Below are 26,041 nucleotides of genomic sequence, written 5' to 3'. Positions count from 1 at the left end.
CCTTGCACCCAGGCTGCGTCACCAGAGGTGGAGGGGGGGGGAAGTGGGGAGACAGAGGGCAGAACCTGGCTCCCCTGAGGTGCAGCAGCTGCAGCTGGATCCTCCTGATCCTCCTTTATTGCATGCTCAGGCGATGGGTCGGATGAAACATACCCCAGCTGGCCGCTGCTGGGGAGGGGCGGTGATACCATGGCCACCCCTTGCCGAGGCTGCACTCTGTGACCGTCCCAGGTTGGGGTGTCGGGTACAGCCCCCCCCAATCCAGCACAGGCACAGCTATAAATAAGCAGCTTTAATTGTCTGTACAAAACTCTCCAACTATGAAAATGACCTTTAAAAAGGAAACGCAGGCGAAGGTGCCAGGGCAGGGCGGGGGACAACGCAGTGAGCCCTGGGACATGGCCACCCACAGGCTCCGGGCAGGCACCGCTGCCAGGACCACCCCCCACCTCAGCCCTGCCCTCTTCTCTTTCCCTGCAGCCCCCGCAGTGGACGCCCAGCACCAGCACTGTGCACGACCGGGGCAGGCATTGCCAGCTGCTGCCGGAGGGAGTCAGAAGCCTTCCCCCAGGGACCTCTAGGGCGGGGGGTGGGGGAGAGGCAGGGGCAGCAGCTTAGAACGCTTTGCCCGGAGGGGAGGGAGAAGGGCTGGAGAAATGGACCAATGCTGCAATACTGAGAAGGTGCCACTAGAGGACCCCAGTGCCCACCCCCCAGCATCGCAGGGAGACCAGGGGCAGGGTGAGGGGCCATGTTGGAGGGGGGGGGGGGCAGGAGATCCGCTGGGACTCCAGGCTCTAGCACAGGGGAGGGGCTGGAGGCTCTTTGGGCCCAGCCCTCGGCACCCACGGCCTGTCAAACCGTACCAACGAAGCCCCCTCAGAGCACCCGCCCCTCCCTCCCGCCGTGACAGCGTCTCTGCTCCCAGGCAGCCCCTCATCCACAGTGTCACCACTTGGCAGCCAGCACCCCCCTGAGGTAGGGAAGTGTATTACAGCGGTGGGGAAACTGAGGCACGTAAGGGTGATTTGCCCAGAGTCAGAGAAGAGAGTCAGGAACAGAACCCAGGAGTCCTGGCTCCCAGCCCCTCCCAGCAGTACTGACACACACTCCTGCCAATTAAGCAAGGAGACACATAGTCCACGACAGAGCACAGCAGCTCTGATGGAGCAGCTCAGGCTGGGCCAGTTATTATGGGATCAATCCCATCGGAGCAGTGGCCTCCCCACCCCCACGGTCCATGGCTTTCTGGCCACAGCGCTATCCGGTGGTGACCGTGGTGCTGCTGCCCAGTTTGATGATCATCTGCTGGCAGTCATGGAGCGTCCGTTTGTCGCCCAGCTTCTCCAGGGTGCGGGCGGCCTCGGCCAGCATGCCCACGCGCTGGCCTGGCGCAGAGAGGAAGCTGGGCGGGAGATAGCAGCAAGCCAGCAGCAGGGCCTCAGCGTGCTCCCGTGGCGTGGGGTGGCTCTCCGGCTCTCCGGCTGCAAGAGCAAACACAGGGCCCAGCTGGTTCAGTGCTGGCCGCCAGCACGGACAGAGGGGCCCCAGTGGAGGGACAGGGCCGTGCAGGGGAAGGCCCAGGCCACAATGACGCGCCTGTTGCAGAGGGGGATGTGCAAAGACCGACGGGGGGATTAGTGCTGCCCCTCGCCCCTGGAGTGTCAGCACCTGTTCCAGCGCTAGCCGTGCCAGCCAGACACTGGGGAATCTTGCTGATCCCTACTCCCCGGATAGGCCTGGGGCTAGCCCCCCGCAGCCCTGTACAAAGTAGGCTGAATTGGGTCCATCCACTGCCCCTGGGACATGCAGCCCTCAGCCCAGCCTGCCAGTCCCACCCATGGCCTAACCTGGTGGGACTTCTCCATGTCATGAGCTGCTGGGTCTCAGCCCCTCTCATAAGGGGCGGCCATACAGCCCCCCGGCTGGCACCGGTTGGCAGTCCCAGGGTAGACAGGTCCATGGAGGCTGCATCCTCCTCCTAGCCCCAGGGCAGGGCCGGGCACATGCCCCGGTCCCTGCTAGCCCAGCAGAGCCTCCCAGATTGGGGGGCAGGAGACAATCTGGGCTCCCTTCCCCCACTGCCCCTAGACCACCTGGGCCACAGGCTCCCCCTTCACCTTCTTTGCTGCTCTGAGCCCCTCTCCTGCGCAGGCTGCGGTCCAGCAGCTGGTGGGTCCTGGTGGGGCTGGCTCTGGCCATCAGCCTGGCAGTGGCTTCATGCAGGAACACCTGGGGAGCAGCCCACATAGACAGTCAGCCTCCGGGCAGCCCGGCGCCCGCCCAGCCCCCAGAGAGAGTCTGCACCCCAGGACTTTGACCCCATCCCAAGCCTCTGGCACAGTGCCAGCCACGGGGCCTCAGCTCATGGTGGGAAGCAGGTGCTCAGCAGAGTGGGGAAGCCGACAACCCGCCCCCAGCCCCTCACCCTGGGGCTCACCCGGCGCATGGCTGGCCGGAAGGCCTGGGCCAGGCGCCGCAGGCTGCTCAGGTCCTGCTGGAAGCCCCGCAGCTCGAGGGCCGAGGCCTGGTAGACACAGCTCAGGTGCTGGCTCATGTTCATCTGCTGCTGCCACAAGTTGGTGCGGGTCACCAGGAGCAGATCGCACAGGAGGAGCTGAACCGCCTGGGGGGAGAGAGGGGCGCCAGTGAGGGGGAGGGACAGACTGTGACACAGATGCCACCCAGGGCTGCGCCCACAGAGACACTGCAGGGAGCAAGCGTGGCCCAGGGAGATTGGGCCTGACCCTCCCCCGCCCTCCCACTTCGGTGCCATGGAGCCGGTTGGTCCATCTGGGTCCCACCTTTCCAAATTCCTTGGTGGCTACGGTGATGCCCTGTTGAGAGGCCATGGCCGGTGCGAGGGAATTACAGCCTGGGGGCGTCTCCCTGGGGTCTGCCAGGGCCGGTGCTAGGTGCTGAACAGCAGTCCTCTCCAGTGCCCAGCGCGGGCACCGCTGCCCTGGCCCCTTGCTGCCGGCTAGTGCTCGGTGCTGGAAGAAGCCCCATCTGGGCTGCACTGCAGGGGCATTGCACACCTGTTCTCACACATGCAATGCAACTACAATGCACCACAGCTGCGGCCACTGCGCTGCGCCCCTCTGGATGGTCCCTTCCTGCAGAGGTGTGCGTCCGGTGTGCCAGGCCCCAGGGACGTCTGGATGCATGGCCTGAGGGAGCCAGATGGTTCCGCTGCATATGGCACCTGCTTCCTGGAGCGCTGCGTGCTTCGCCCCAGAGGTGGCTGCCTTTTAGTGGATGCAGTGCATTCTAGGGGAGACTCCGGTTACACGGCTGAGAACAGTCCGTGATCACACCCACCCCCCTACCGAGGCCACAGGGAATGGCCTAGGGACTCACCTTGTCAAGGGTGCCAGTGGTAGGCGAGCTGAGACCCAGGCTGTCCCGCAGATAGCCACTGGCTTTCTCGCACTGGCCCAGGCTGGCCTGGCTGCTGTCCTGCTTCCCCAGCAGGGCCCGCACAGCCTTAAAGGAGTGCAGCGCAGCCCTGGGAAGGGTCTTCCTACATGAACGGAGGGGGAGACGGTCATCATGGTGCCCCCAGCTGGGGTCTCCCAACACTGAGGGGTGGGGCTGGGATAACCGACCCCTGTTCAATGCTGCCCCATCTCTTGGCCTCACCCCCAAAGCTGGCTCCCTGAGATGCAATGGGCACTCCCTTTCGGAGATCATGTGATTGCCCAGCTGGTAACATGACACTGTCACCCCCACTCCCAACCCCAAGATCCCTGGTGCATTTCCCTTGCAGAGCTCAGTGCTGTGCCAAGGGGATGCCATTCCCATCCCAGCAATGCACCCCCCTCACCCCTGCAGACACTCACTCTGACACCTGCAGGGCCCTCGGCATGGTCTCCACCAGCGGGTACAGCCGTTCGGCCGCCTCATCGTCCCCCTGCAGCCAGTGAATCGCCACGGCGACGATGGATGCCCACCACTTGGCAACGGGGTCACTGCCTGTGAGCAGGGCACACAGAACCGATGGCATCAGACAGCCTATCATGGCGAGGAACAGACACTCGCCTGCCCTGGCCGACCCCCGCCCACCCACACCCAGATGCCCCGCACCCCAATCCCATACCCACTTGCCCCACCTTGGATCTCCAGCCAGTAACTTTCATGGCCCCCCCGGGGTCACTGCGCCCACCTTGGCCTTGACACCCCGAGTGCCGCGTGCTCCTGGAAGTTGCCCATGCAGAGCCCCAACTGCAGCTATAGCCTCTCCTCTCAGTGCCAGGCCCCATGCCAGGCTCCGGGCCTCTCTCCCCTGCCCCCGTCCGCACCGGTCAGCGATGGCCTCACCTGTGCTGGCCGCCATGCTGGAGGTGATGGAGAGGGTGCAGCTGGGAGTGCTGGCGGTGTCTGAGCAGCCGTTCAGCAGCTGCAAGTACTCCAGGGCATCGGAGAACTCCCTGGGGCCGAGGGGGAGAGGAGCAGTTAGGGACGACTGCCAGGAGAGCGAACCATCCTGGGTCCCAGCCCCCTCCCCAGAAATTAGAGGTGCTGCTGGGCCCCGGGTGATGAGGGTTGGCACTGGCTCACCCCAGCAGGGACGAGGTGCTCAGGGCCCTGCTGGGGGCGCAGTGTCATTGGCGGGAGGGACCACCAGGCACGACACTCAGGGGACTGAGTGGTTGCCAGCAGGGTGCTGCAGGCCGGGAGGAAGCCAGGAGCTGGCAGGCTGCGTGCATCCCTGCTCTGGGCCCCAAGGCTGGTACTTACCCTTCTCTGTGGGCCGTTGGCGGCTTGGGGTCCGGCATGGCTACACAGCACAGGGCCTTCTCCAGCAGGTGCTCACGGAACAGCTGGGCCACCTGAGCCAGGGGGTCCACTGGGCCCCATGGGAAGCACCAAGAGAGGCCTGTTAGTTGGGTTGGGGGGAGGATGAGCATCCTGGCTGGGGTGAGGAGCCAGCTGAGGGGCCCTATGTCGGCCATGGACACTGGAGCCCAAACGCTGCGTCTCCAGACCACAGAGCCCTTGCCAGGCACAGAGCTGGCATAAGGGTCCAGGCACCCCGATGTTAATAAAGGCCACGGGCAGGCAGGAGCCTGGCAGGGCACCCAGCAACCCTGATGCCAAGGGCAGGGCAGGCAAGGGCCCACTTTAGGTCGACTGACAGAGACCCACTTTTCCTGGAGACAGAGGCCACAGCGTCTATGCCTCAGCGGCGAGGGGCATCGGCAGAGCTGAGTATGGAGAATGTGGGCACAGTCCTTGTCTGGTGCCATGCAGAGACGGAGCTGGACAGTGAGACATGGGGGGATGGGTACCTAGGTTGCTGGTGGAGCTGTAGATACTGTCCCTCGGGGTGCCCTTCAGAGACCAGTCTCCATCAACGAAGAAGCGGTGGCCCACAGGATGGCAGAGCCACTGCATGGCCGGGGGCACGGTGCCACTGTGCGACAGGGACACCTGCCGGGCGCTGCACAGGAAGGGGCGCTGCGAGGGCAGAGACACGGCTTAGCCCCTCTGGGAGAGATGGGGCCGAGCCCAGGCTGCATGGCCCCAGGGGCAGCCAGGCAGGATGGTGCTGTCTGGGCAGAGAGCCACGGCCAGAACTGGCAGCCAGCTCTAGGGGCAGGTCTGAGGCAGCAGGAAGGTAGGGAGGGGCGATACCAAGCTGCATGGGCCCAGTGCAGATACCGGGCTGGATAGGTTCCTGGCAGGTGGTATTGGGGTGCCAGGCTAGATGGGCCTCAGGCAGCCCCAAGCGGTAGGAGGGTTTCTGACTGCGGGGAATGCTTCCTGTAGCATCCTCTCTAGGAGCCCAGCGGATGGGTCTGGGTTGGTGTTTGCAATCTGGGAGGGTGGGGCATGGAGGAGCCCCGCCTCCCCTGAGCCAAGCCCCACCCCCGAGCCATACCTACCGCCAGGAAGTGGACACGCCGGTGAAGGCTAGTCTTCACACGAAGCGCCGCGGCCACATAGATCTCGGCCAGCGTCGCCACAGAGACAGCGTCGCTGGCACACTCGGCCAGGTTGACGGCACTCAGTGCCATGTTGATGCCGGAGAGATGGCCCCCAACGTGCTTCCCTGCGGGCAAGGGGATGTGGGACATCAGCCTGGCACTGGGGGGCACTCCTGCCTCGCCAGGCCCCCCACGCTCAGCCCTGCTGGGGGCATGGTCCCCAAGGGCTCCTTGCTCCCCACAGGGCTCAGGTCACCCGCGGAGCGAGCGGGAGGAAGCGGGGTAGCAGCTGGACAGCTTGTGCCTCTCCCCCCTGCACGGCACGGGTTGGAATAGCAAGGGGAGCTGCGGGTCGGGGCTGAGGGGCACAGGCACACTGAGTGACAGGCTGGCACAGCACCTGCTCAGGGATGGGGCAACCACATATTCATCCCAAATCCCCCCTCCAGCCCCCAAGGGGGACCCAATCCCTGTGGCCCAACCCCCAGTAATCACAGCCCCCTCAGGGCCCGCAAGTGCCCCCGACCTGTCATGTGCAGCTGGTGCAACTTGTGGTAGACCAGGGCGGCATCGCGGGCGCTCTTGCGCACGTCAGCCTTCAGCTCGCTGTCTCGCCGGAAGCCGCCCGCCCGCCCGGCCAGCCAGCGCCCCACCCAGAGACGCTGCAGCAGGTGGCGGATGAGGTTCCACATGAGGCTGCAGGCCAGGTCGAAGTTGGAAGTGGGGAGTGGGCGGCCCAGGGCCTTCAGGCCCGTCCACAGGTGCTGGGAGGCCTGAGCAAAGTCCCCCTGGCAACACGGAGAGGATGCAGGGCGTTAATGCACTGCCCGGGGGTCGGGAGTCCCCCTACTGAGTATCAGGCCGCTGCCAGGGCAGGGCTTTTCCTGGGAAGTTGGGAGCCGGGCATGGCAAGTAGGCAGGGCCAGGAAGGGCTGTGCCAGGTGGACAGGGAGGGGCAGAGCTTTGCCTTGCAGCAATTGAGGGTAGGGCCTTGCCAGGTGGGCAGGGAGGGGCGGGGCTTTGGCTCTTAGGAGCTGCTGAGTGCCTAGTGAGCAGGAAGGAGAAATCAAACCAGGGCCAACCTGGGGTGGATGCATAAGGCTCTGGGCTGGAACCTGCCCTGGGGCAATGGGAGCCCAGAGCCCCCTTCCCAGGGCACAGCCAGCCAGTACTGCTCCTTACCCGGGCCAGGTCCAGGTCTGCCTGCTTGCGGTGCCTCCAGAAGAGGATGGACGACTCCGAGTGGGGGCGGGTGACAGGTTCACCGTAGATGAAGAGCCGGACGAAGGCTCCCAGCACGACCAGCACGTTGAGCAGCCAGAAGATCAGGGTGGGCCAGCCTGAGGCCTCGTCTGGGCACAGAGAGAGCCAGCGGGGTTGGGGTTAGCAACACGTCACAGCTAGCTCTGGCCCACCAATGGACCGGAGTGCCCCCTACGCTACGGACCGCATCAGTCAGCAGGGAGTGTCACAGCCCATTGGGCCACACCCCACACACAGGGCCCCCCGCCAGCACTGGCTGCTCCTCCTAGTACCCTGGACACGTGACTGCACTCAGGCCCCTCTACCCTCTGGCCGGGCCCCGATGGCCCCAGCCACCCAGCCCCCTGCTCCCCTCCAGCCTGGCCCCGATGGCCCCAGCCACCCAGCCCCCTGCTCCCCTCCAGCCTGGCCCCGATGGCCCCAGCCACCCAGCCCCCTGCTCCCCTCCAGCCTGGCCCCAATTGCCCCAGCCACCTGCTACCCTCCAGCCTGGCCCCCGATGGCCCCAGCCACTCAGTACCCTCTATCCCCAGGCCTGGCCCCAATTGCCTCAGCCCCCCAGCCCCCTGCTCCCCTCCGGCCTGGCCCTGATGGCCCCAGCCCCTAGCCTGGGGGTTCTGGCCCTGATGCCACTCTCTAGCACTAAATCCTCTGGCCAAGCGCTGCTCCCAGCACTTACCTATGGAATCCGGCTTGCCCATTATGCTCCTGCCAGGGCCTGGGGAGGCCCCGCTCTCTGGGGCACCCTCAGGGCTGGTGCCCTGCAGCAGGGACCGCCAGGGGGTTGAAGGAGAGCAGAGAAAGACGAAGGCGCAGAGGCCATGCGCGAGCGATCCAGCATACCCTAGGCTGCCGGTGGACAGCTGCTGCCCTCGTCCCCTGAACGCCAGCGCAGAGGTGGGCATGAGTCCTTGCTACAGGTGGTGGTCTGCTCCAGCGGCACCCAAGGAGCGTGCCAGGGCGTGAAGGTGAAAGGCACCCAGCTATGCCTCGGGGGGCCGGGAGCCAGGCTGTGCTGCACAGATCTGTCACCCCCTCACCCAGGGCAAACCAAGCTGGGCCTGCTCCAAACACCCTAGCACCCGACAGGAGCCTCCACGTCTGCTGGCTGGGTAATGGACCAGGCCAAAGGACTGTCTGCAAGCAGCCTGGCTAGGGCTCGCCCCTGGGTCAGGTGTTTGATCCACTGTCCCTAGCTCCGCATGGGCACCCGCCAGCCCCTGGCTCCAGGCGGGGGTCCTGCCAGAGCCGCTTCCTGCCCAGCCCAGCGCCCCCCGCCACGGGACCTTGGTCTCCTCGAACAGCGGGCTGTCGGGCTCCGAGTCGCTGCTGCTCCCGCTGCTCAGCGAGAGGGGCTGCTGGGAGGGGGAGCCCACATCCGAGGGCGGGGGCGTCAGCATGTCCATCATCTCTGGCTTGATCTCCTCCATGGGCACCTCCGGCTTCCTGTGGCACGTGGCCACCAGGTCCTTCAGGGACTCTGAAAGCAGAGGGCCATGAGAGAGGCTGTCGCTTACAGCTCCCTCCAGGCGGCTTTGGAGAGCTTGTGCCCACCCTCCAATGGGCTTGGGCTGCTGGGGCATTCATCACCCAAGGCTGGGCAGTGCCCCACAGCATCCTCCCCCACCACTGCCCCTCTGCCTGGCCTGCCCCACAGCACCCTTCCACTGCCCCTCTCCCCTACAGTGCCACCACACCTCATCTCCCCACTGCCCAGCCCTCACGCAGTCCCCCTGCCCCGTGGCCTCCCCCGTGACACCTCCCACCTGCTATTGCAGTCCTGGGCCTCTCATTCACTTCACTTGTGGCATAACCTGGGTTCAACTCCCAAGTCCTCAACTCCCAAACCCCCTCCCGGCCTCCAGCTGGGAGAGCCACCCCGCACTCACTGTTCTTCTGGGCGGCCATCCTGAGGGCCACGTTCTCCTGCTTCAGTTTCTGGTTGCTCTGCCGCAGGAAGCGGATGTAGTCGATCGCCTTCCTCAGAATGGCCGACTTGTTCATCTGCCCGAGAGAGGGACATGGCTGCTCAGGGACAGCTTCCCCCCAACGCCGGACGCAGCCAACCCCGAGGAGAAGGTCTAGAGCGGCCCCTGGCAATGCTGCCCTCCCCCCGCCCCCGTGCCGACCGCTGTCAGGTGCTGTCCCTGCAGAAGAGCTCAATCCACCGGCCATGCCTGGGTCATGGTGGCACCAGGGGCTCCCTTCAGCCCCCGCCCCACTGTACCCCCAGCCAGCTCTGCTGATGCCCCTCACTCCTGGCCTGCAGCACCTCCTAGAACCCAGCAGCTGGAGGGAGGGGGGAACCAGAGCACTTCTGTCTTGGGACAGACACCCCCCCCCCAGCTGCAACAGGCCCCACCGCTGCCCAGGTACCTTGGCCTCCGAGCCCACCACCAGATCCTTCAGCTCCATGATCCTCGTTGATGGAGGAGCGGTAGCGCTTCTCGATGGCGTTGTGTGCGGTGCGCTTCTCGCCTTTGTTCTGCACCAAGGCTGGCTTCCCGCTAGTCACCAGCCGGTTAATGGGCAGCTTGTCGGCATCCACCATCAGCGGCACCGTAGCCAGGATGGTGCCTCCACTCACCAGGGTCTGCGACAGAGCAGGGCGTTGGGACAGGCTGGAGCCAGGGGTATGCCCACCCTGCCAGGGTGGGGGGAGGAAAGAGTCCCTCCGCCTACCCCAGGCAGCTCCCCCCACAGTTCTGCCAGGACGCCTTGCTCCTGACCCATAGCAGCCCCCTGCCCTGCTGTTCCAGCCCTGGGCTCCACTGCACCCCACCCCTACCAGCTCTGCTGTTGCCCCCAATCCAACCCGCAGCCCCTGCCAATCCAGCTCTGCCCCTCTGCTCTGCTGCTGCCCCCAATCCAACCCACAGCCCCCTCCTGACATTCCCACCCATGAACCACTCTGGGGCTGACATTCGATCGTGTCCAGCTCCATTTTAGTTTTGAGATGTGGAGCTTGCTGAGACCCACCGAGCTCGTCCCCTTTGGGCTGGGACCTGAGCTTTGCTTTTGAGATTGGCCGATGCCTTGACCCCCGGCCCAGATATTATCTATGGCTTTAACTGGCCGAGCCCCTGCTGGTCTCCAGGGAAGGTTCCCACATTTAGCGGGGGTCTGCAGATGGTGGGGAGGGGGACGTGCCATGAGCCATGCCCAGCGGCTCTGTCTCAGAGGGGCTGGAAGTCCCAGGCCCTGGCTGCGGCACCAAGGGAGGATATGGAGGAAGGGTTCAGGAGTCAGGAGCCCTGGGTCTGTTCCCAGCTCCCTGCTGACTGGCTCTCACCCCAGGCCTGAGGCCAAGCAGCAGATCCAGCTTGGAGACGTGGGTTTGTGGGGGAGACTCACACACAGGGACCCCTGAGGGTTTCACTTACTGGGACCTGCAGCGGGGCAGACTGGACGGCTGCCGTGGTGGCCAGCGAAGTGTGGCTGGAGGTCTTTGCCCCAGAGACGTCCGTCTTCACAGCTGTCAGGAACAGAGACTCGGCCTTGAAGAAGTGGGGCTGCAGCAGGAACTGTAGGGTGGGTAGAGGGTTAGTGCTGCAGCCCCACGCCCCCAGTTCGGGGAGCAGGAGTGCCTGGATCTCCCGCTGCTTGTCCACGCTCCTCGCCCCAGCTTACCGGGACTTGCTGGATCTGGGAGGAGACAGCTTGGGAGGTGCCGTGGTGGCCGCGGCCACAGCTGCTGGGGCGAGATGTTCTGGACGTGAGCCTGAAGGGTGACGGGCTGGATCTGTGGAGAGGAGTGAGGGAGGCTGGCTGGGGACTGGGCAGCCCCTCCAGGCTGCACTGCTGAGGGCAGAAAGGAGAGCGAGTTAGATGCAGCGTGGAGCTTGCTCCCCACACTCCAGGGGCCCAGCCTGCCAGCGATCCTGCATCAGCCAGGCAGACCAAGGGCCCAGCTCCCCTGCTTTCCTCACTTGGGATGCTCCAGAGAACGTTAATCACCCATCACGCCCCACACTCTGCCAGGGGCCCAGCCAGAGTTGATCACACCCTTGAACACAGCCCACGCTTCCCACCTATTTTGCCCTTTCCCCATTGAACAGACCCCACACAGGGATATCCCCCTCAGAGCCCCATTACTGGTGCTCAGCTTGCACTCTGTGTGCTGGCAGCCCTGGCAGTAGCAGAGGTGACAATATTATAGGTCCTATATAAACACTGGCTCCCACTTCTTTTTTTCAAAACAAAAAGAAAAATCTGGTTTAAATTCATGTTTTTAAAGACCCCAAAAGGACATTCCCACCCAGGGTAGAAAAAAATTGAGGCCAAAAAGATTAAGTCTAATTACTTGACAGTGGCCTTTAAATTAATCCCTTACAGCATTAACTATGGGCCTGTGTGGGGGACAGCGCAGCATCTACAGGAGCTGATTCCACTCCAGTGCTGTTCCTAGACTACAGCCCTTTCAGGGCCAGTTTGGGTCCCACTGGAGACGGGGGGAGCTCAGTGGGACCCACCCATCTCAAGGGGCCCTCTCCCCATCCTGAGCCCTCACCAGTGAAGCCGTGCTGATTCTGGTAGCCCAGCAAGGGCTGTGCTGTATGACTGGCCTTGGGAAGCCGGACGAAGCTCTGGCTGTCATCACCCCCTGCTGCGGCTGGGGCGGAGGCCGGGGCTGGCTGGCAGACGCGCCATGGCTCCTCCTTGATGTCCGACACTGGCGAAGGAGCCACCGTCAGGCCTGGCCGGCCCTCACTGGGCTGCGGTGAGATGCTCTGCAGTGGCAGGCACCTGGTACATGTCTCCGGAGTGGAGGGGGGCGCCTGGCTGGGCCCATTAGCCGTCGAGAGACCTGGGTTGACGGCAGCCCCACAGGCATGGCTGGGCCTCGGCATCGGGGCAGCAGGTTCGCCGTACGGAGAGTCAACAGGCCCGGAAACTCTGTCCTGGGTGTTGATCAGTGGCATGTCTGGAAAACACCCAAGCCGGCCCAGCAGTGAGAGGGATCCACGTACCACAGATATCTACGTCCCCCTTAACTCCAGGCTTTCTGTCTGGCAGGGATGGGGATCCACACACCCTGCGGGGTGAGGCTGCCCACATTGCAACCAGACCCAGCTTGGTTATTAGACTGCCAGCAGGGTTGACACTGGTGCTGGATTAAATGGCCCTGGGAACCCAGCGTCCCTGTATCCCCAGCCAGGCCAGCTCCCCCATGCTGCCCCACCAGCTGAGCCTCAGGGCTGGCACAGACGACCTAACTCCAAGACCTGCTGGACCCTGGGCCTTGCCGCTGAACCTGGTGTTGTGCCAGCCATGGGTTTTGTCATTTAGGAACTGGGCTGAACCCCCGCAAACTCATCTCAGCGGGGGGGAGGAGCACCACCACCCAAGGACCCAGTCACTGCCCGCTGGGCTGGACCGAACCAGCAACTGGGGCCAAAGGCTGTGTCTTACTGTGCATGCTCAGCGTTCCCATTTTCACCCTCCGCTGGCTATTGAATGTGACAGCAGGGGCATGCCCACCCTCCCGCCCAGAGGTTGCCTGCATTCAAGCCCAGGGGTTGCCCGCAGGCTGCTCTGTGATGGGCAGAGCAGGGCATGCTGGGACACGCAGCCCCGGTGGGTCATCCCTCTGTATTCAATGGCTTCAGGCTGCCTTTGGCCTCCAGCATCTTTGCTTTAAAGCTCCCTCCGTCCCAGCCTGCCCCACAGGATCCCCGTCACCAGCGCTCAGTTACAGCGTGAGGGGGTGAAGGCCGGGCTCCTCAAGTGCCTCCTAATGGGTGGCTGCAGGGCCGGCTGCCAAAGTCCCCATCATCAACTGCCCCCAGCTGCAGCATCAGTGCCACACACAGGACCGCGGTGGGGTGTGTGTGTAATTCGAGGGGGTAAAATGACAGCCCAGCATGGCAGGCTGGACTGAAAGCTTTCAGCCCTGCTAAGCCCTGTACACACCACCCACGCACAGCGCACCAGCCAGGGGAGTCAGGTACTGTCCTTGCATCTCAGCTGTGTGGTGTGATAACTGCATCTGCCAGTAGGGGGGATCCTGAAGACAGCCACCACTGGGAGATCCTTCGGGATGCAGCCCAGAAGTGGGAGACACAGGGAGGTGCAATGGGAGGATCTAAAATCTCACCCCTCCTCTTATGGCTGCTCCATGCCCAGCCGGACCCCGGAGGGCCCGATCCTGCAGCCCTTCCTCCATGCGGGCTGCTGCCCTGGTTTCACAGGAGCTACGCACACAAGCAGGGAGCTGGCCTGGCTTCTACCCCATCGCAACCTGCAGGGGACTAACAGGGCCCTTAGGCTGAATGGCAAGAAAAGAAGGAACGGACTGAGATGACTTAGGCTGTTGACAAGCCCCCAAGGGAGGGACAGCCCCCCCAGCGTGGGCTGGAGCCAGGACTGCAGGGCCCAGTTTTTTTGTATTATGGTATTGTTTTTCGTATTACGGTAGCACATACCGTCAATACAGCCCATTGGCTGAGGGGCTTCTACGTACACACGATGAGACAGAGCTCTGCTCTCCAGCCCACAGAGCTTACAACCAACACGGGAAGGGGAAAAGCAAGATTATTGTCCTGCCCCCGGTATACAGAGGGAACCAAGGCACGGAGCAATTCAGTGACTCGCCCAAGGAGTCTACTGGCAAAGCGGGAATTGAACCCGGGTGGCGTGTGCCCAGCCCAGCAGCCATCACCCCCCTCCTCCTGTCGATATGGAAGGCTGAGTCGATGCTTCCTGCTACTTACAGCCCTCTGGGCTTTGCTTCAGGCTTCCAGAGGCTTTTTTGACCACTGGTACTAAAAACCACCCCCGCCCCACTCCTTTCCCCAGCCCCACAATTGGCTGCTCAGTGCTCCTGTCGCGGATTTCTCTGGTGTAAATTCAGCTGTGATCCAATGTCCCGATGACACCAACACTGGAGCAAAGCACCTGGGGGCCAGGCCCAACCTGCAGACAGGGCTGGGGAGCTGCAGGCGGTTAGGAGGTGGCGGGGAGAATCTGGGTCTGAGCCATGTCAATCCTGTACCCCCAAAAAGGAAACAAACAGCCCAGGTACGGAGCAGAGAAGATGTCTCCAGTCAGCAGGGCCATCCCATTACGTATTGCTGTCTCCTGCAGGCTGCCCTAGTTCTCCCTGATCCATGGAGCCTGGCGTCCTGGTTTCTGCCGGGGGAGTGTGGGGCAGGGACCAGGATTGGTGCCCACAGCATGAGCTCATGACCTGTAGTGTGAGAGGGCCGGCAACCCTCCTGTCTAGACTGCCCTGAGGCTGCTCCAACTAAGCAGGGGACAGGGCTCCCATCAGGTAAATGCAGCCCTAGGTGCTCACGTTCATTTGCCATGGCAGAGTTTCCAGGCCAACATTTCGGGGGGGGATGGGGGGGCTACTCCATCATCACACCCAGCCATCAGGTGAGAAAGGGGCAGAATCCACGATGACGCTATTCTAGCCTCTGGCAGGTGTGCGAGAAACGCATGCTCTGAATGTCCAGAGCAAACCTGAGTTCAAGAGCTACGTTCTTCCCCCAGACCCTGGGAGCCGCCCCTCCCTCCCCACCTAGACAAGGCTGCCACAGGGGCCGGGGGCTGGAACCTGCTCTGCTGGCTGCAGGAGGCAGAGTCTAAGCCAGGGGTGGCCAAGCTGGGGCTCCGGAGCCACATGCGGCTCTTCAGAAGTTACTATGCGGCTCCTTGTACAAGCACCGACTCCGGGCCTGGAGCTACAGGCACCAACTTTCCAAGGTGCCGGGGGGTGCTCACTGCTCAACCCCAGCTCTGCCACAGGCCCTGCCCCCACTCCACCCCTTCCCTCCCCCTCCCAAGCCTGCAGTGACCTCGCTCTCCACCCCGAGCCTCCTGCACCCCATGAAACAGCTGATCGGGAGGTGCGGGGGGGAGCGAGAGGCGCTGCTTGGTGGGGCTGGTGGGCAGGAGGCGCTGGGAACTGGGGGGCGGGAGCTGATGGGGGGCTGCTGATGTATTACTGTGGCTCTTTGGCAATGTACATTGGTAAATTCTGGCTCCTTCTCACGCTCAGGTTGGCCACCCTGGTCTAAGCTGTTCCTTGAAACCAGACGCACGGGTATCATTGCCGCCAGCAGCGAAAGGAGAAAGCTGCAGCCAGCAAGGCCATGTGGGCTCTCTTGTGGCATTTGTTCATCTTGGACGACTCCATTCCCGCGCAGCAGTAGCTGCTGGTTTTTTTCCACCACGTTTTACAAGTGCGGCACGGGGAGATGGTCCCCGGTCACACGTTGAGCCAGTGGCCTATCTCGATCGGAACCCAGCCTTCCAACACCCAAGGCTTTGCTGCAATTAGCACCAGCCATTAATAACATTGTGCACTGCCCTGGGGCCTTCTCTGCCGGCTCAGCCACCAGATAGGTCAGTATCACTGTCCTCACCATGTGCATGGAGAAACTGAGGCATGGAGTGGTTGGCCTCTGCGGCTCCCAAAACTGGAGACACCCAGAACCAGGCTGGAAATATTGGCTGAGGTTACTTGTCTCAGTTTATGAACCATGTCTGCACAAGCCAGACGTCCTGGGTCCCAGGCCCCAGCTCTGACCTCTACGTTAGTTCCCCCCGCCGCATGAGATCACTGCTCACATCTCCCTGCTACACGAAAAGGCCACAGGTGCAATCAGGCCAGATTTGTAACGCTATGCCAGGGCCTAGCACCGCTTGGGTAACTTCTGTCCCTGCTGTGATCATACCTGTATAGTGCTGGGCAGAACCTCAGTGCAGGAAGTAAACAGCTGCACTCTGGGTCTGTATATCTGCACAGAGCAGCATTATACAATTATAACACAATACACAGCACGCACGGTTAGGAAGCACACAGTAGGGGTTATGGTCTATTTGAGATCACATAGTGTGATCAGATACTTATAATGCAATCTCTCTCTCTCTCTCTCTCACACACACACACACACACACACACACACACACACTATGGAGCATGCAGTCTGTCTATTTCCAATGTGGCCTTTATCAGGGTTTCGTGACAAATGTCTTTTTCCAAACGGAGTGAGAGAGGAGAGCTCAGGAAGCAGGTGTGAGGGCAGTGGGGACATGGATTGGGGGCTGCTGGAAGGAAAGTGACAGACTCAGGTAAAATACAAAAGCCTGCAGCCCAGGAAAGTCCCTGAGTGAGTGGATCCCGCAGGAGACAGGCTGTCACTCATTACAGGTGAGTAGTTCCCCACCTCTCCCACCACTCGCTCATCCCATACTCCCCAGACTCAGCTACCTGTAGAATGGCGCGATCCTCCCTCCCTCCCTCCCCTCAATGCAGCTTTCAAAAGGACAGGGCCAGGCGCTGCCGTGACTTCACGCCAGCGGCTCTGGAGTTCTGCCAGGATGGCTGGGCTCAGCAAGCACTGCAGAGCAACGATGGGTTGCACCCCACAGAAGGGGGTCCCCAGCTCTCCGGTCGGCCCAGGCTCCGGACCTGACAGGGCAGCATTCAATGGAACCAAGCAGGAGAGATTTCAGCCTCTACCCCAAACCCTCGCCTGCTGCAGGGGGTGGGGGGGACACTTGCCCATATGCCCTGCCTCAGTCTCCCCACAAGGCGGGTGCACATCTGGTGGGGGGAGGGGGGGAAGCAGACTGCACATCTGGAAATCCATACGCACCAAATAAGCAGTGTGTGCACGGGGGTGAGGGGAGAGATACCTTCGAAAGTGCACTCCATCCCAGCCGCGGCCCAGGGACCGGCCAGGCGCGCGCGGGGCCCACGAGCCCAGATCAGCCCGGCCGGCTGGAGGGAGAAGGGTGGCAGAGTCTGGGCAGCGGGGCGGTGTGTGGTTATTTCAAACCCGTGAGCCTCCCGCCCGCTCTGTCCCGCCTCCCAGGCCTTCGGGGCAGGAGTGCGGGTGGAATTGTGAATCACGGCTCTTGCATGAGGTGATCCCTCTCCGCCAATCGGCGCCTGCCCGCCCGGCCTCGCTATCCGGCCCTGCCAACCGCCCCCAGACAGCCTGGGCCTCCCTGCGCAGCCTCCAAGGTGAATGGCGCTGGGTTACTCCAGGCCGTTTGCCTTAACCCCGGTGCTGCCAGCCGGGGTTACTCTCGGTCATTCACAGTTAACCCCTTGGGAGCCAGGCGCTTTTGAAGGATGCTGCCTTGCAGTGCCTTGTTTCTCTCCTTCCATCTGACACAGCTGCACCCCCCCCCCCGCCCCCCTTAGCGAGGGCGGATCCCAGGCTCTTGCCTCTGGTTTCACGGCTCGGGGATCAGACAGTGGGCAGTGTGGAGGGCAGGCCCTGCCCGCTCGGGACAAAGGCATTTGGCCCCGTGCCTTTCAAGCCAACGCCGACCACCAGGGCTAGAAGCGGGGTGCCCCATCTCCGTGCGGGGCAAGGGGACATAGCCTGGGCGCATGGCCACATCCGTTTCCCAACCGGGCCCGTCCCCCAATGCCGCACTGGCTAAGCAGGGAGGTTTGTGGAACCCGACCGAGCCCGGGAAACGCAGCACAGATGGAGCCCAGCGGTGCGGCCGGGGGACTGGCATAAAAACAGCAGAGACAAGTCACCCAGTAAGAGTCTAAAAACCTGGGGCCAGGCCCCTGGCGCTGGCTGGGCCTGGTTACAACGGGGCGCGGGGGGGGGGGGGGAAATAGCACCAATAAACCCATTCGAAAACAGGGCAGATGAAGCAGTTCCTATATCCCCACCCTGCCAAGCTGCAGAATCCAGGGCCTGCCTCTCAGCCCACCCTGGTGCCAGCGTGCACCATTGGCAATGCTACAGCTCTGAGCCCCGAGCTCCAAGGCAGCAGGGCAGATTGTTGGACCCTACAGAGCCAAGGCCCTCAGCTATCTGTGACCAAGATGATCCCATCTGGCCTTGAAAACAAGTTGAGGATCTATTCTGGAGCCAGCCCCTGGCCCCCAGACACCCTAGCGGCCTGCTCCAGGAATGGGCACCATGCACATGTTTGTACAGCGCCTAGCGCATGGGGTCCTGGACACTGCAATAACACAGATATTAAACAACAAAAACGTGGCCGTGTAACCTCTCTGTCCCCATCCACTTCTCCCATCAGCACCCTTCACGCCAGGGCCACACAGCAGGGACACTGCAAGCACCCACCAATTCCAGGCCCCCCCTTGCACCAATAAACCCACGGGAACGAAAGCAAACTTGAGCTGCCCCCTCCCCTGGAACTGGCGCGGCCATGGTGCTTTGAGACAGAGCCCCCCTCTGAAGTCTAGCAGCATCTAGAGACCTGGGACTGCCTGGGAGTGCAGGAGAAGCACTCAGCAGAGATGGAAGGGGTGTGCTAGCTCAGAGAGTCCCATGCCAGGGCCCGCTGAGCTCTTGCTAGGAGTCTGCAGCCCGCTGGACTAGGCTGTCACATGGGGCCGGCCCCTTCTGCGCATGCTGAACAGCGTTAGAAGCAGGTGCAACTGTATCCTATGCTTCCCTGATGTGCTTTTCCAAGTCCGCAATCACTGCAGTAGCCATAGCGATTGTCATGGGGGTTATGAATGGGGTGTGCGAGGTGCGGCCAGGAGATGGTGCATGGGAAAGGAGGGTCCTTCCATTAAGGTGTGATCTGCGCTACGGAAAAATCAAACTGCAAACTCCCAGGTCTGCAAGAAAGCTGCAGCCTCTTGATTTAAGTGGCTTCATGAGGGTTACTCACAGCCCTCCGCTCCAGATGTGAGGGGGAGCTGTCCTAGGGTGACCATACCTCCCATTTTGGACGGGACAGTCCCTTTTTTAAGCCCTGCCCTGGCTGTCCTGACTTTTTGGCAAAAGAGGGCATTTGTCCTGTTTGTTTGCTCTTGCTCTCCAGTGTCTGGGGAGCTGGCCTGGTTCCAGCAACAGCCTCAAGTTGGGGGCCGGCAGGGTTCGCTTGACCAGTGACAAGGTGGGGGCTACTTGGTGGGGGCTACTTGGGGGAGCAGCTGAGGCCAGCCCCATGGGTGGAGGGGCCTTGGGCCAGCCCCGTGCAGTGTCCCGTTTTTCCTTCGGGAAATATGGTCACCCTAAGCTTTCCGTGCTGTCGGTGGGCACTCCACATCAAGCGAGGGCACTGCATGGCACATCTGACTGGGCAGGAGAGCCTAGCTCACCCCAGCTGGGGGGGGAGCAGGCGGGGGGAATGGCTGACTTCACAGCAGAGAAATTCTTTATTATTGCATCAGAGCCAGGAAAACACAATCCAGAGGATGCCAATACCGACTGCGTGGAACCAAAGGCCCCATGGAGGAACCAAAGGCCATAGGGAACGACACTGGCCCAAAGGGGCAAGTCCTCACGCCATTCGAGGGTCAGATAAAACCTGTTTGTTCGGCAGGGTTCCCTCGTACTCAGATAGCTCTGGCCCTTCTCTGCTCCGCTCCCTGGCCTGAGCCACCCATCTCCAACCGCCTGTGTGCTCATGCCCCACTCCTCTTTCAATAGGTAACCAGGACCCAGGAGAAATGCAGCCGGACTCCTCCGAAGATACCCACAATGCCTCATTTCTGCCCACCAAATACCACACTGCTCTGTCCAGGATCCCAGGTGGAGCCCCAGTGCGGGAGCACACTGCTGTGCTGTGAGGATGAGGGGTAAAGGGCATGGATGGCAAAATAGCCTAGTTCAGACACATTAGCTCTTCCCCACCCTTTTATCCTCATTCCCCCTTGTCTTTCGTCCCCCTTTGGGAACATGTGGTATTCCAGCCAGCCGTGGAATAGGAGCATGTGAAATGGGATAGTCTTACACTGCCAAAGCACCGTGCATTCAACCAGCTATTTATAACCAGGAATGGCATTCTCCCTAGCATCGCCAAAATGCAGCCACCTCTGGAGCAAAACACAGCAGCTACTAACTGCGCACAGCAACAGTTTAGGACAGGGAGTAAAGGACACTGCAGCTCACTAAAAACAGAAGAGGGGAGGAATTTAACAGACAGAATGCAACTGACCTAATGGGGATCTGGCCCATAGCATGGGACTAAAAGCACACCGCTGACATCTGCATCAAAACTGAAGCCCCGCCAAGAATTTAGTCACACTTTGCTTCTGGAGATAACAGCACCAGCTGTGCAGCATTTCTGAAACAGGGCAAGCCCTTTGCCCTGGGACAAAGTCCACGGTTGAATTGCAGTTGATCGGAAGTTACCTTCTGACTTCCCCGAGCAGCAGGAGGGCATGTTTGCTTTTCAGAGACTGTTGTCAATCTCTCGTCTAAAACAGCACTGGGCATCGTAGCCACCTTGGTGAATGCCGGGATGTCAGCTTGACACAAGGGGAGAGTGAGTTCTGCTCCACCAATCATACCCCCAGGGAAAAGAGCAAATGCAGCCCCCTGCAAGGTCCATGGGTGCCAGGCTGGGGTTCACCGTCCCTGGGCCAGCTCCCAATTCTTCATTGCGTCGGAAGAGGCTGCTGATGTACCCATCCTTCCCCTGGGAGCATTGTTACCGCCTGTCACTCAACAGTGATTTCCACAGATGCTGAGTGTCCAGGTCTCCTATGGCCATCAAGCGGAGCACTGGGGGCTCAGCACCTTTGAAAATCAGGCCCTGAGTGCTTTTCCCTGTGCAGGTCTCATGGGGATTTGCAAAAGTGAGTGGGAGTGACTAGCCCACGGTCACACAGCAAGGCAGTGGCAGTCAAGCCGGGCTCCTGACCCCACAATGCAATGTTGCCCAAGTCCTTGCAAAGATCAGCCCGCTCCTCTACTGTTCTGTCCCCAAGTCCTGCCGTTGCGTTGCTGGCAAGAGCCCTTGCCTGCTCCAGCTTCACATCAAGGGCTCTCCACACCCTCAGCAGGGCTCCCCCTAATTCCAGTGGGGCCTACCCAGCCCACAGCCACAGCAGCCAACCCATCGGGATTACTCATTGCTTCGAGGAACCACGCCAGGCTACCTCAGAGCAAGCCAAGCTTGCAGGTGAGCGCAGCTCCTATCGGCGTTGGCAGAAACAACCTGTCCCCATCTCTGAGCAGCTCTGCTGGAGCTTGGGGAAAACCCCAAAACAGGCTGGCTAGTGAGGAGACGCACGGAGGTGACTGGCATAGCAGCGGACAACGCTGCAGGATGGTTGCGTCAGATGTGCTGCCAGCAGCTTCCATGGGGCAGGGAGGGGCCGAAAGAAACAACAGTCTTAAGGGACTGAGGCAGGAGGTGTGCACAGCAGAGGGCTCTCCTAAGGAAGATGCCGGAGCGGATCATGGGGAGAAGGGATCCTCATGGGAGCTGCCCAAGCAGGACGGGTGGCCTCTCGGCAGGGTTCGTTGTACTTACGAATGCCACCCAAGCGACATGTCTCGGCCCTAGTCAGCCTGCTAGCTCCGTGGGTGGGGGCTGCCTTTCACTGCATGTCCATGCAGTGCCCAGAACAACAGGGCCCCCTGAATGCACACAATCAATGGGGTGAGGCTGGTGCTGGGCATACATGACTCACACATGAGCGAATACAAAAGTGCCCATTTCATACTTGACAAGGCGGGCACAGGGCCTGGGGGAGAGTGGAAGGAACTCACTGAAGAGTCCCTGCCTTTCCCCAGCTCTCACACTGATTGGAGGAGGCTCTATTCAGTGCTCAGGGAATCCACGCAAGCACCCTTTTCAAAAAAGGTCAGCGCAGGGCACCATCAGCCAGAGCCCCCGTTGATTCAGCGAGCGGGTTAGGGTCTGCCCAGGAGCAGCAGCTTGCAAGATCAGGGCCATAGTGAGCGTACACCTGCTCCACCTTTTGCAGAAGGGCACATGCCCCAAACCTCTGACTATACGGCAGGGAATGGGTGAGCAGAAGGTCCTTTGCGTGGTTAATGAAGGTAGGTTTTACTGTCTAATAGAATGCAATTAACTGGAGGTGGGTTTGGACCACGAATGCCAGATCCAAAGCTCCCTCTGCTCTGGCTCTCCGCTCCACAGCTTGGACCCCACGGATGTGCAGTACATAGACCATATAACATAACTGCCTTTTACTAATCTTCTTCTCAAGGATAGTCAATGTAAAAAGCCAGCATGATTGCATCATTTAGCTGTGAAATTAACCCCCCAGAAGGCCGATGATGGTAGGAGTTAATATTGCCAGAGCAATCTTAAAACTTTGCCACATTAGCCACATACCCACCACGTTCTTTCCCATGTTAAATGTAACCCTTAATGTATTGCTCTTTGTTATTCCTTCAGAGAATATAAACTACCAGCCAGGCAACACGGCAGGAGAAGGTTTAGCCCTGGGCAATCCTCCACTTCAGTGACAGATCGCACAGACTTCAGATTGCATTTAACTGTCACTTTTCCATCAATTTGAAAGCCCAGAGGGATCATTGTGATCATCTAGCCTGACCTCCGGCAGAACGCAGGGCAGACAATTCCATGCAGAGATTCCTGCATCAAGCCCGTTAAACTTGTGGTTGAATTAGAGCGAGTCTTCTGGAAAGACATCCGCTCTGGAGTTAAAAGATGAAGCTCTGGCCCCACTGAAATCGATGGCAAAACTCCAACAGAGGCAGAATTTCACCCACAGATGCCAAGTGACAGAGAGGCAACCACTTCCCTTGGCCAGCTGTTTACCCTCACTGTTAAAAACGTGCCCCTTATCTGCACTTTGGATTAGTCCAGCCTATTCCAGCCATTGATCTTCTCCTGCCTTCGACTGCTTGATTAAAGTGCCCTCTTGGCAGGTTATCTTCCAGTTTGTTTGCTTTTAATTTGGGGAGGCAGAAAAAGAGATCGCCTTCCACCACTGACAAACTCAGCTGACAAGTCCAACACCCGCATGCATGCCTTTCTCCACAGCTAGCTGCCCTAAGCACCTCACAAGCTCCAGCAGCTTTGCCACAGCTGCCCCTCTGAGCCACAAAATGCACCTTCTGACTAGCTAGACATGCAGCGCCCGCTGGAACTGAACCAGGTGCTTCAGATCACTCACAAAACCAGAATGTGATGACACTCCTGGACTGACGAACATCAGAAAGGATGGATTGAACGTGCAGAAGCATACGAATGTCATCTCTGTTAAACCAAGCTCACTTAGGGCCTGATCCAAAGTCACCGGAACGGCTCCCATTGACCAGACTGGGCTTTGGATCCGGCCCTTCCACCCACCCATGATTACTTTGGGGGTTCTCCCCGCCCAAATGTGGCCCCTCACCCCACTGTCCCTGAACACAAAAAAATGGCATGACATCAAATCTAATCCAGGCACAGTCCAGGCCTGGAGAGCAGCAGCTCCCGAGGTGAATGCTCCCGAGAGTGCCTAGCACGATGGGACCCGTTCTTGGGCTCTCCCGAAATAAACAGGACCCATACGAACCGCAGGCTCTGACGGAGACCCTTGGGCAGCCCGAACCACAGCAGAGCCTCCTGAGGTTTCATGACAGCCAGGGAGGCGACAAGCTGCCTTTCGCGGGACCCATCTGGGCTCGCAAAGGAGCAGTTTGCGGGGCGATCCGGTGACGCTGCATTTCGAACCCGCCGCGCTGAGCTCCGCCCAGCGCCTTTATGCTGCCCAAAGCATCCCGGGCAAAGGGGCCAGTGACCGAACGCCCCGCTCGAGGTCCCAACCATCCACCTGGGTTCCCCACGGCCCTGCTGGGGGGCTGCCCATTGCACTGTGCCCCTGTTCTCCAGCCGGGTGGGGGGGCTCTCTGGGAAGCCAGCGGGCACTGCGCAGAGCGGGCAGAGAGAGGGGCTCAGGGGCAGGGCTGCTCCCCGGCGGGAGGCAGCCTGGGGGCACCGGCCACCCCTCGGACCACGCCCCCACCCCGCGGACCACGCCCCCCACCTCTCGGACCACGCCCCCCAGCCCGCGGACCACGCCCCCCAGCCCGCGGACCACGCCCCCGCCTGCAGGCCGGCCGCGCGCTCGCTCCTGAACTCTCCCCGGCAAGAGGGAAATGACCGAGAGTAACCCTCCCGCTGACGTCAGCGCCCCCAGGGAGCAAAGGGGCGGGGCTTGGGGAGCGACCTCTCAGCACAGCGGCGGGCGCGGAGCCAGAGCCCGGAGCCACCCGAGGAGCGTCCCCGCCCCTGGGGACCGGGCTGGGTTTATTATTAGCGGGCCTGGCTTCCGAGCCGGGCCCAGCGCAGCCGGCTGCACCCCCCCCCGAGTGTGCACCCCCATTGCAGCCGGCTGGAGCCCCCCCCGAGTGTGCACCCCTATTGCAGCCGGCTGGAGCCCCCCCGAGTGTGCACCCCCATTGCAGCCGGCTGGAGCCCCCCCGAGTGTGCACCCCCATTGCAGCCGGCTACACAGCCGCCCGAGTGGGCACCCCTATTGCAGCCGGCTGCACCCCTCTCCGAGCGGGCACCCCTATTGCAGCCGGGGCAGATGGGCAGGGGACAGCAGCAGGCTCCTAAAATCAAAATCTATCAGGGAGTAATTACATGGGGAGCCCCCCGCGTGACTGGAAATCACAGAAACTCCCCCCACCCACCCATGCACCAAGCCGCCCACCCAAGCGAGGGAGAAGAGGACGCCCGCCTGCGGATCGCCGTCCCTCTCGCAGACACACGTGTGCGACGTGAGCTGCTTCATCCCGGAGCTTAGAAACGCAGAGCCACGGGGCTAAACGGGGCCAAGATGCAGGACTGGGGGAGGGGAGCAAAGAAACCCTCCCACCCCCACCCACGCCGTAGTGTGAAAAGCACTGAAATAAAACCCAGCCCCCCTGCCTAAGCCAGGCGCCCGAGGATCACAGGAGCCTTCAGCCCCCATACACCCCCCCCGGCTCCTCCCTGCCCCCAGACCTGGGCTGAGCCGCCATTCAGCAGGGACTTGGGTCAGGACCCAGCTGTCCATTGCCCCAGGCGCTGCCCCCGCCCCCCAGCCATGCCCGCTCCTGGGCCCCCAGCTCTGCCCGGCCGCTACCCACCATCGATGTCGCTCAGCAGGGCTGTGGCGATCTCGCTGGATTCCTGGAGAGTCAAGGAAGGGTCCAGGCTGTCCAGAGAAGTGTCATCAAAGCCGAGGCTGGTCATTGTCGGCCCTGCAGGGCAGTGTCCCCCCCTGGCTGGGGGGGGTCACTTTGGCGGGTGCAGCTGGGCTCTGGGGGCTTCCCCCCTTTCTTTTCCTGCTAACAAATCCTTCCCCCGGAGAAGCCCATGGAAACAAGCCACTCAGCAGCGCACACGAGCAGCCAAACTTATGGGCAGCGGCTTTAGCCTGCCCCCGGCCCCCACCTCCATGGCTGGGGAGGGGGGGGGGGGAAGTTGCTCAATTGAACTGTGCTCAAACCTGCTACCGGGGAGGGCAGGGGGCGGAGCCGCAGCTTCTGGCTCCGCCTCCGCAGCCTGATGGACAGCCACAGCCTTTTAGGGAGGGCGCCGCCTTCCCCCTCCCCCGTGCTGCCGACGCCCGAGCCTGCAGCCCCGAGGCACAGTTGCATGAGGGGAGCAGGCGCGGGGGTGCCCCAGGAGGAAGAGGCTCATTGCAGTCGCGGGATTGGGGTTTGGATTTTGGATGCAATGGGCAGGGCTGCTGCTGGGTTTCTGGCGGGGGACGTGCAGGGCTTTCGCGTGGGTCGCGGCCGTGTGTCCCGCCGGAGGGAGAGCAGCAGCGCTTCCCGAGCCTCCTCTTCCCAATGCACCGACCAGCAGGGGCGCCCCGTCCGGGGGCGTTGCAGTGGGAGCGGGCCGCAGGACCCAGCACGCCTGGCATGTCATGGCATGGGGATGGTGCTGCGTTTCTTTCTTTTAACCGGGGTAAAATTACTCTTCCCCCGATATACATTGCAGTGTTGCTACATTGCAAGTAAAAAACCGCGCCGCGTGGCTGATTCTTGTCTAATCTCTAAAAAAAAAAAGAAAAAGAGGATTTGGGGCACCTTAGAGACTAACAAATTTATTAGAGCATAAGCTTTCGTGAGCTACAGCTACAGCTCACGAAAGCTTATGCTCTAATAAATTTGTTAGTCTCT

General features: G+C 61.4%; 1 protein-coding gene across 1 annotated transcript; it reads right to left on the bottom strand.

Moving 5' to 3' along the window:
* Positions 1–277: 277 nt before the first annotated feature.
* SREBF1 (sterol regulatory element binding transcription factor 1) lies at positions 278–25,570 on the bottom strand. The gene is given in 21 exon segments (XM_038420356.2): positions 278–1,484; positions 2,121–2,232; positions 2,441–2,626; positions 3,361–3,523; positions 3,843–3,975; positions 4,321–4,430; positions 4,741–4,849; positions 5,292–5,460; positions 5,889–6,055; positions 6,457–6,718; positions 8,480–8,673; positions 9,083–9,197; positions 9,570–9,615; positions 9,617–9,786; positions 10,577–10,717; positions 10,824–10,866; positions 10,868–10,994; positions 11,704–11,784; positions 11,787–11,842; positions 11,844–12,117; positions 24,998–25,570. Coding segments are annotated over 21 exon segments (2,988 nt in total). The 5' UTR covers positions 25,104–25,570; the 3' UTR covers positions 278–1,260.
* Between the last annotated feature and the right edge of the window lie 471 nt (positions 25,571–26,041).

Source organism: Dermochelys coriacea, chromosome 10, assembly GCF_009764565.3.
Source record: "Dermochelys coriacea isolate rDerCor1 chromosome 10, rDerCor1.pri.v4, whole genome shotgun sequence".
Taxonomy (NCBI): domain Eukaryota; kingdom Metazoa; phylum Chordata; order Testudines; family Dermochelyidae; genus Dermochelys; species Dermochelys coriacea.
Note: the sequence above shows the minus strand (reverse complement) of the source record. Positions and strands in the feature narration are given on the sequence as shown.